The sequence below is a fragment of the Xiphophorus couchianus genome, chromosome 13, assembly GCF_001444195.1.
Source record: "Xiphophorus couchianus chromosome 13, X_couchianus-1.0, whole genome shotgun sequence".
NCBI classification, from domain to species: Eukaryota; Metazoa; Chordata; class Actinopteri; order Cyprinodontiformes; family Poeciliidae; genus Xiphophorus; species Xiphophorus couchianus.
Window position 1 is genome coordinate 10,876,238 of NC_040240.1, and position 9,479 is coordinate 10,885,716.

Consider the following 9,479-nt stretch of genomic DNA (forward strand, 5'->3'; position numbering starts at 1 on the left):
CTTTAAAAATTGCTATTAAAAATACTCAATTTAAGACTGTGAATCCAGCAGACTCTTTGAAAAGACTAGAAAATTGCTTTTATATCCAATCAGACTGAGCCAGAGTCATTTTGCAAATAATGGGCAAAGCTTTTAGTCCCTGAGCTGAAGAGGTAAACTTTGAGCTGTAACAGCAGAGAAAGACTTTTATAAAATATTGATTCAGGGGCGCTGAATACATATGCATAACGTTGTTCAGAACAATCTCACAGAAATCTAGACCAGAATTTAAATTCAAATAATATTTATTGAATCAAATCATTTGGAACTTATGGGAGGAAAAGCATCAATTTGGCAAGACATGCTGTGCAACTGTGCAGCAGAACTGATGCACTTTACATAAAAGGCACTTTAAATTTGATTAATCAGTTAAACCTGCTATTAAATAGGCTGAAAAAAAATTAAAGCGTAGACACTAAACTGCCAGTAGAAAGGCACTGGATGAGGCAAACAAATGCCTCATTTGATCACCGATTATGGCAACAGAATTTGATTCATCCCCCCCAAGAAAAAAAAATAAAGATAGTCTCAGGAAAAAACATAATAAAAATAAAATTCAATACAAATACCTCATATTTATCTCCATGTGTTCAGTATGGCAATATCTTACAACCATTTATGGTTAGTTAATTTATCCGGTTGTTTACCAGTTATTTGTTCCACAGAGAAAAGGAATTAATATAGAAAGATGGGATGAAAAAAATGGCAGAGATGTGCCTTAGAGGGGATTTAAAATTACAGCAATAATTTGACTTCATGATGGAATAGAAACACACATCTCTGGCATAAAATTACTTTAAAGTCAATATTTCATGTCTCTTTGGAGGGCACACAGCAAACGTGAATTGAGGATGTTATGCGCGTATGTGCAAACCTGTTCTATTAGTTTTGTCATACAGTGAATGAAACGAGGCATGAAACTCTGACTAACAACAAAATAAAAATCAGAAGTGATTCGTTTATGCAGATGATCAGGAGGGAGACGAGTTTCACGTCACGCAATACTGTTACATCAACCACTATGAGTTGCTTTAAGAAGGCTTTGGCAAACTGGGATACAAGCAACCAGTCACACTTTCGTTCTCCACACAGGGCCTCGGAAAGTTTGAATAATTGGAATAAACCGGTAAAGGAATGTGATTATAAAAACGTCATGGTGCCTGCACAGAGTGGCTTAGAAAAACAAACTGATACTGGAAGAATGTAATACAGATGTTGATCAAGGCTAATAAGGTAAGATGGTGGTAGTGAAGCTGAGAAGAGACGTCATCATTCAGACCACTCTTCGTCGTCGAACTCTGAGGAGTCGTCCTCGCTGTCGCTGCACTCCACGGCGATACGGCGCGACAAGATGGCGGCCACATCGTTGCCAAAGTGATCACTCTTCTCCTGCTCCCGCTGAGCCTCCACCTTACGCAGGTTGAAACCTAGAAAAAGAAGTTAGTCGATGTTTAGTTTATAATGGGCTGTAAGAAGCCCCTGCAGAACCAGGAAGATAAAACCTGGTCTGCTGAAAAACTGCATGACCATCAGCAAATGTGAACATTTTGGCAAATTTGTGTTGCTATGCAATTCTAAAGAAAACAATATTCCAGTGACTTCATCCTGGAGTCTGGCTGTTGTAGGCTCAGAGAAGTTAAAAAAAAAGCCCAGACATACATTGCCTAAGAAATACAGCTTGCTTAGCTGCTTGCCTAAAATTGATTGTCTATAAAAATGAATCTGACTTCAACAAATTGCAAGGTTTCAATCCTGAAGAAATGCAAAAAGCACACCCGAACAATAACTTTAAAATAAATGATCTCTGAAGCATGGTGGTGGAGGCCTGATGATTGGGGATTGTTTTCAGGCTGCAGAAAAACTTTTCATTTCCACTTAAGTTTAATTTCTCACTAAGGTAAGAAAACTTAATGTTTATGCATTTATCTTATATCTAAGGTTCAGGACCTGAGTGAAGTTGCCAACCCAACTACTTTGGGTTAAACAAAATAGGTGTTTGTGCAGCAAAAAATAAATAAATGTTTGTTCCGCTGCCATTTTTAAAGATATAAATAAATGTTGCAGGAGGTCATCAAAAGTCAACCAGCCGGCCAACATTTACAAAATCAAACGAAATAAGGTGTCAATTTTTAAGATTAGATAAAAAGGGGGTCAGAGATCAACCTGTTCCCTGACTCAGATCAAACAAAACTGATATGAATTAATTTTGCTGTTTGTGCAGATAAAAAATTGGAGCACAGTTTATTGACCCAAAATTGTTTGATTTTGTAAACGTTTGGTTGACCTTTGATGACCACTAGAAACATTTATTAATATCTTTAAAATGACAGCAGCACAAACAAAAATGTTCCTGCACAAACGTTTGACACCAACTTCGTTTAATTATAAGAAGCAAGTACACTCCCCCACCAACAGAAATAAAGAGTTTGAGTTAAATGTCAGCCTTTCAGCTGTACATGATGTCACTTAACACTGGTTATACCAAAACATTAAAATGACTAATTCAATAAAAATTATTGCTCACTGCTCTCACTGAGTCGGAACCTGTTGGAAGCAGACTCATGTTTCCATTGACGTGTTTCTGCTACGTCTTACCTTGTCGGATGGCCTGCAGCAGGTCACTGCGACCATCGCTGACAGGAGCCGGCTGAGGTTTTGGAGCAGAGCTAGGGGCCGAGAGAGGTGGAGGAGCACTGTAGTCAGAGGGTGGAGGAGGAGGCCCGGGGGGTGGAGGAGGCGGCGGCGGGGGTGGAGGTCCTCCACCTGTAGGGATTGGCGGTGGAGGAGGAGCCATTCCCATATCGGGTGGTGGAGGCGGAGCGGGTGGAGATGGAAAGGAGGGTGGAGGTGGGGAGGGAATGCCATTGAAGCCAGTTGGAGGAGGAGGAGGAGGTGGAGCAAAACCAGAGAGTGGGGGTGGGGGAGGAGGTGCAGGGGGTGGGGAAAGGTTTGGGCGGGAGTTCGGTGGGGGAGACATAGAAGGAGGCGCTGGAGGAGGATGGGTTGGACTCAGCATGCTGATTCTCTGCTGAGCTGCTGTTCCATCATTAAACCTGCAGAGAAGAAGTCGCTATTAGACATTAACAGACCTTAATGGAGACTTCACTTCCCTCCATTAACAATTTATATCTGTGCTGAGGTTCACCACGGCTGCTTATGTTCAAGTTAACAAAAAGATGAGATGGCCACAGCAAACGTGGCTTCGCTTTCACCACATGCTGCCAAGGGCGACCATGTGCCGACAACATGTGTGGGCAGAGTGCATGATGCTACAAGTACGTACGCCATGTCTGGGGGTGGAGGAGGCAGGATGTCGTCAGGGCCAGGCGGAGGCAGAGGCGAGCCAGGCTCACAGTAAGAGTCCGTGCTTTGCTCAAGGACATCTGAGTGGAAGTCCTCCCCAGATCCGATGCTGTCATGCCGTCCCTCTGAGGAATTTCTGAACGCAAACAAAACAACTTCGCTATCAGCGTCAAATCAAGCACATCAGCTGCACCGACCGAGTGGAGGAAAAGATCAGAGCAACAGAACAAATTACCAACTTCTGCTAATTAGAGGTGAATTTAAAGGAGCAGGTAAAAATAATCCCCTGAACATTTAAGGAACACAAAGTCTAACCTGGAAATATGGAAATCTTATGTTATTTTGATTTTTTTTTCTTAATTAAATCCCAAATTAATAGGAAACTCTTCAATCAGATCTTATTTCACATGGCATGAATAATGCTCACCATCGTCATGTATTCTGGGAAGATCCGGTCATAACATGTTTTTGGCAAGACACAAACAATAAACTGGGCAAAATACTAAGATATAATTTGCTTTTGAATGTCTATGTTATATACTAGAAAGTTAAATACCTGGTTGGAATTCTGAAAGACAGCAATGACAACAAAATGTAATGTAATACAATCACTATTAAAATCAAAACAAGTAATGGAAAAAACCTGACACATATAGTAAGACTGCAGAAAACACAAAGAATAGAAAAATTCAACAAATGGACAAGACCCAGGAGGAAAACTGGTGACTCAGAGTACTGAAAAATAAAATTGTAGAATATTCAATGAAGAGCATCTCATATAGTCATATATATATAGTCATATATAGTCATATATAGTCATATAGTCTACAGATTGCTGCGCAGAAATACAACTATTGTTCTTCAAAAGGTTTTTTATATCTGTTGTCGTTAGAACTGCAGTCCCATTCTTACTTAGCGGCACATTTCATTTTACAGTCTAATATATTTTGCATTAATACAATCATTTTTACATCCGACGGAAAAGACAAACAATCAAAAGTAAGAACAAAATGGTGGAGGCACATTTTTTGTTGTTTACTGGAGAGATTTTGGACCATCAGCTCTACACCCTTCCCCCTGAGAACATTCCCAGACAGCACATGCCGCCCCATCAGTGTGTACAGATCCGTTGATAAGCAGGGGAAAAGGGGATGAATCACATGAGCGGCTAATGGGAATTTTGCTTTGAAAGCCAAATCTGAGGCAATAGATTCAGAAAGTCAATATTTTCACTCCTTAAATCTTTACCATTCATAAGTGATGTATCCCTGCCCTCAGCATCTAAAAAAAAATTAAACACTGCAAAATCTGCATGGAAATAAACACCTCTAGTGGTTCATTACTAAAACTCCCTTCTATTGATCTAGTGACATGTCTGGATCAATATGTCTTGTTTAATTTTGAATGCCGTCAACTTCAGGGAATTTCTTTGTACATCTGAGCAGTTCTTTTTATCTTGCGTCTGGTCTACCTCAGTCACAGTCTCGCCTCTTTTTCAGTCTGTAACAGTGTTTCTTTGAGGATTTCCCCTCTATTTAGCTCCATCTATCTTCCTATCATACCTGAACAGCTTCCCTGTATCCTGCTGAGGGATCTCCAGAGCATGATGCTGCCGTCAACATGTCACTGCACGCACGATAGCCGGTAGGAGAACCTTTACAACCTTCTTTAGTCCAAAAGTCCAAAACAAATTTTAAAAAATACAACAGCTGTTGGTGAAGGAGTGAAATGACTAGCGTCCACTGCCATTTATTCTCTGTTCGATAATAAAGGCTTTAGTTGCTTCTCCCAATAATAAAAAAGGTTAGAGAAAATGTGATGCATTTAAGCTCTTCAAATGCATAACAGCCATTTAAAAAAACAAAAAAAACCACACGGATGTCATATTAAAAAAAATTGGTTACACTTTTTTCTTCCTTGAAAAGCTGACAAAAATCAATTGGATACCAACTGAAAACCATGGCAACCCAGCACGTCCACTTTAGGTAACCACCAAAAAAAGTATGAGCTAAAAGAACTGAACACAGAAATTGTATTTTTTTTAAAAATCTGTCAAATCTATGGTTTACTACAAATACTACAGTTGCTATAATCCAAACGATCAATAAAAACGTAATAAATCAGGATTAAAATGAAAGGTTTAAAGTTGTTATGCATGCCGTATCTGTTTGTTACAGTTTCCATTAAAAAAGCCGAAAGCAAACAGAAACTTAAATCATTTGTTCCAATTACTCCTCTTTCTATTTATAGCAATTCAGTGTACACAGAGTTCTAAAAACGGCATCAAACTCCCTGAAAAAGGAAATGAAATTCGTAATCAGCTGAAAGTTCATGACTGAAACAGCCCATTACGCTCCAGCCTGCCGGGTTCATGAACACACAGTACAGACTTCAAAAAGCTGCACTAGTGAGTAATTCTTTACTCACGTTTCATTCTTTGGTACGACAAACTCCTGTCCCATCTTCAGCCGCTCCCATTCGTCCTTCCTGGTCTTGATCTTCCGAGGATGAAGCGTCCTCGGGTTCACGTTGTCTTTCTTCTCTCTCTGCTCAAAAAACACAGAGTTAAATAAAATGGTGGACGCTGTAACATGTTACTCTAACTTTGGGAGTGTGTCTCACTCTGTGCTTGCGCTTCTCCTTCATGATGTCCTTGGTGTCCTGCAACATCTTCTCCTTCCACAGGTCAAAGAAGTAGGACGGATCCGTGTAAAACTTCAGAGCCTCTTTACCATCCTCCCTGCAAACAATATTTATAGGCATTATTAGCAACAGTCACACTTTGTTGTGAGCTGTGAGATTATAATCTTTTTAAAGAGTAGAAGTATATATAAGCCATTTAACTTCAGTAATAAGATTTCCTCACTTATCTTTCTGCATGTTTAAAATAAACTAATGGTGTCTAATCTAAGTTGACACATTCCTTGCATTGCTGACTTCTTGTTATACAAGTTTTTTTTCATGTTTTGTGGGGTAGATGAACTTCATTAAATTAAACCATCAAAAATTGCAGCTCTTTTCCTAGTGTAAGTTATGCCCCAGAAACATTGAAAACCTTAAGTTTTAGCTGCTAAAATATGTCCATAATTTAAGTTTTGATGCATGTTTGGGAGGTGTTCTTCATATTTGCATGTGCTGCTCCTGCCTACTCCATCCTACCTGTACTGGCTGAGCTGGTTGAGGGGTGGCGGAGGATTACAGGTGGTGTAAGTATCCTGTACAGGGACAGGCAGAGACGGCCTGGTGAACAGCTGCTGATCCTGGGTCAGGCTGCTGCGGAAGGCTTTCCTGGTAGTGATGGCCTGCAGAGAAACTAGGAGAAACAAACGAGAAGTTGCATAAACAACTTAGATCATCTTGCTCAAGAAAGAGGGAACTTGGAGATAGTTTCTGGAGGAACTTCCAGGACGAAGAACTTACCCTCTTCTTCTTTGGGGTCCAGTTGGGTGACTTTAACCTGTAGGCGATCAACTCTTTCGCCCAGCGTGTTGACTCTGGTAGCAAAGGCTCCAGCCTGGATAAAAAGCTCCCCAAACACATCCTCTGCATATTTACCTAAATAACAAACAAAAAAAACACACCACAACTTTCTTTAGCCTGTTAAATGTTATACAAGTACATTCAACCGGTAGGTAGGAGCAACAATAAAGTAAACCTGGCTGGTACTCACTGAGGCTGCCGAGCTGCCGGATGATGTTGGCCAGGCTGATGTTGGTCACACATTCCAGTTCGCTGCGGATGTTTGAAGGGATGGTCTGACGGCTCACGTGCCGTGGCTCTATATTCCGAGTCACCAAAGGCATGATGGGAGGTGGCAGGCAGGGTGGCCCAACCCTGACACAAAGGAAGAGAGAGGATTGTTTACTGATCTGTGGAGCTGGGTAAGATGTTGTCCAAACTCAGAATTACTTCCTTATCGATATGTATAGCTACTGATAATACAGTTCTAAAGGTATTCATATCTATCAAACTTTTTCACATTCGCTTTACAACCACAAACATTTTATAATTTATGTCGTAAACATTAATTGTGAAGTCATAATTTGTAGTGTAACTCCATTATTAGTAAACTATACTATGACAGGTTTTCTTTCAAGACTTTTTTATTTCTTCCAAAAGAACTGACGAGCTTTCCTGTCCATGTTGAAGGAACGCAACACCACAGCATGATGCTGGCACCACCGTGTTCCACTGTGGGGTGAGTGTTTTTGTGATCAAGTTCACGACACACAGCGCTCACATGACAGCCGCCGAGGTTTCAAATGCCCACATTGCGCTTTCTGGGTTTGACGTGACAAAATGTGCAAAGGTACAAGGGTGCCGAATATTTTCACAAGGCAATGTACATTTATATATTTTACACACTTATCGTATCTGTAATATAACTGACATTCAATTTATTTAAAAATCTTTCTAACATTTAAATGAGGAACTGAAAAAGAAGAAGAAAGAAGAGCAAAATGTAAAGATGTTTCTCTTTGGCATTCTGGCCTTAAAAGGGCATAGTACATGCATTTTATATTGGCTGCTATTTCACAAATTTTCAAATAAAACACTAATTTGTCAAAAGTCTTGTATATGACCATCAGCAAATTAATATTTCATGTTTCACCAAATGCTTAGTGCTAAGATATGAATAATTGAAGCTTTTAAAGAGGAATGTTAACTGACAATTTTATTACAAGCAGTCTGTCTGTTTCTTTAGCTCACATTGAAAAATTGCCACACTCAAGAATTTCCAGTCCAAATTTTTGACTTTTTAATGACCCGAAGACTAAATACATTTCTTGCCAGCTACTAAAGCGTTTTTGCACGTCTAAATAAGTCAAGAGGCCCATGACTAAGCAAGCACTGCACACACATATAAATAACACAGAACTAAAGCAGAAGCAAAACTGCTGCTTAGCTCAGATCAGCATCTACTATGCAGCAGCTGAGTGAACCAAACTGAAAGGTTAAAATAGAGAAGAGATTGCTGAGGATAGCTAGTTCCCTTCGATTATGTTTGCAGCTGTGTAAATATATGAAGTGATATGGAGCTGACCTGTGAACCTAATATCAGCTGCAGACAGTAACAGGAGAATATGGTTGACAGCTCAGTGCCTTCAGTGGCTCCTTGTTGGGCCCATTTTGGTTGCCTAATTACAAGTTTGTCCAGTTAAATGATGTACTCAACTGAAGAGATGATTCATAGCGTAAGCATCACAAAGAGAGCTGTTTGTGTTGCACTTTTTCCTCCACTTGGTAAACTTGTTGCTATGCTCCAAAACTCCAAAATGAAGCACTGACACTGATGGGAAAACTTCAAAAACATAAAAGCCCGGGGACTGCCTGCCCTGTGCTCGGCAGTGACAGTGAGCCAGCCTGTGGATTTGAATAACTGAGTTTTGCTTCATTGCTTAACGTCAACACAGCTTCAGTACGGTCTAATACTACACTTTTATAAATCAAATCGGTAAAAAAAAAAAAAAAAAAAAAAACAGCGAACGCTTTCACGCCCAAACATTAGCTAAAACAGGCTAAATGTAAGTTGGGATCTCGGCCTTGTCGGAGCAGGAAGTAAACTTGTAAGCGCTCCTTATCGCGAAGAAACCCTCAAACAAGGGTGCTTTTTGTACCCGTCACCATATATAAACAAAACTGAATCAATTTTACTCCCTTACCGTTAAAACGCGCACCTGTAGGTTCACTCTGTTTTACCTGGTGGCTGTTAGATCGGGAGGTTTTCTCAAGAAATGTTGAGAGATACGGCACAGCGAGTCGAGCCTGAACGGCTCGCGCGAGTCCCGGAATTGGTAACTTCTGATTGGTTGACGGACAGGATTTCTCGACGGTGATTGGCTATGGAGGATGTCTTGCGCTTTCGAGCTGAAGAACAGGATGTGGAAATTTCAACGTAAAGAGCGCAACTCCACCCAAGCTAGTGGCAAACATCTGTCCGTAATTTTCGTAAGGGAGGGCAGAGGCAACGCCGCATTCCAGAGTGCGCTCCCAGCGAGCTGGAACGCGTCCGAGGAATGACTGGCACTGGAGCTTTCTGCGTAGGGAAACACTTAAACGTTCATGGTGGTGAAGTGCATCCTTCCTCTCAGCGGCGGTATTTTAAACGGGAAGTGCCGAGCCTTTCACGGAAAGAA

At 40.6% G+C, this 9,479-nt stretch overlaps 1 protein-coding gene across 1 annotated transcript; it reads right to left on the minus strand.

Moving 5' to 3' along the window:
• Window positions 1-266: 266 nt before the first annotated feature.
• Window positions 267-9,153, minus strand: wasf2 (WASP family member 2). The gene is made up of 9 exons (XM_028036489.1): window positions 9,006-9,153; window positions 7,013-7,176; window positions 6,763-6,897; window positions 6,502-6,655; window positions 5,965-6,082; window positions 5,770-5,888; window positions 3,323-3,478; window positions 2,635-3,092; window positions 267-1,466 (listed from the first exon to the last, which is right to left on the minus strand). Exons 2-9 carry the CDS (start codon window positions 7,143-7,145, stop codon window positions 1,309-1,311), a joined length of 1,431 nt encoding a protein of 476 aa, XP_027892290.1. The 5' UTR covers window positions 7,146-7,176; window positions 9,006-9,153; the 3' UTR covers window positions 267-1,308.
• Between the last annotated feature and the right edge of the window lie 326 nt (window positions 9,154-9,479).

Coding starts and splice junctions, on each gene's coding strand:
- wasf2 (XM_028036489.1), bottom strand. CDS start 7,145: ATGCCTTTGGTGACTCGGAATATAGAGCCACGGCACGTGAGCCGTCAG. Junction 6,898..7,012: donor CCGGCAGCTCGGCAGCCTCA/GTGAGTACCAGC, acceptor TTTGTTATTTAG/GTAAATATGCAGAGGATGTG. Junction 1,467..2,634: donor GCTGCAGGCCATCCGACAAG/GTAAGACGTAGC, acceptor TTCTTTTTCTAG/GTTTCAACCTGCGTAAGGTG.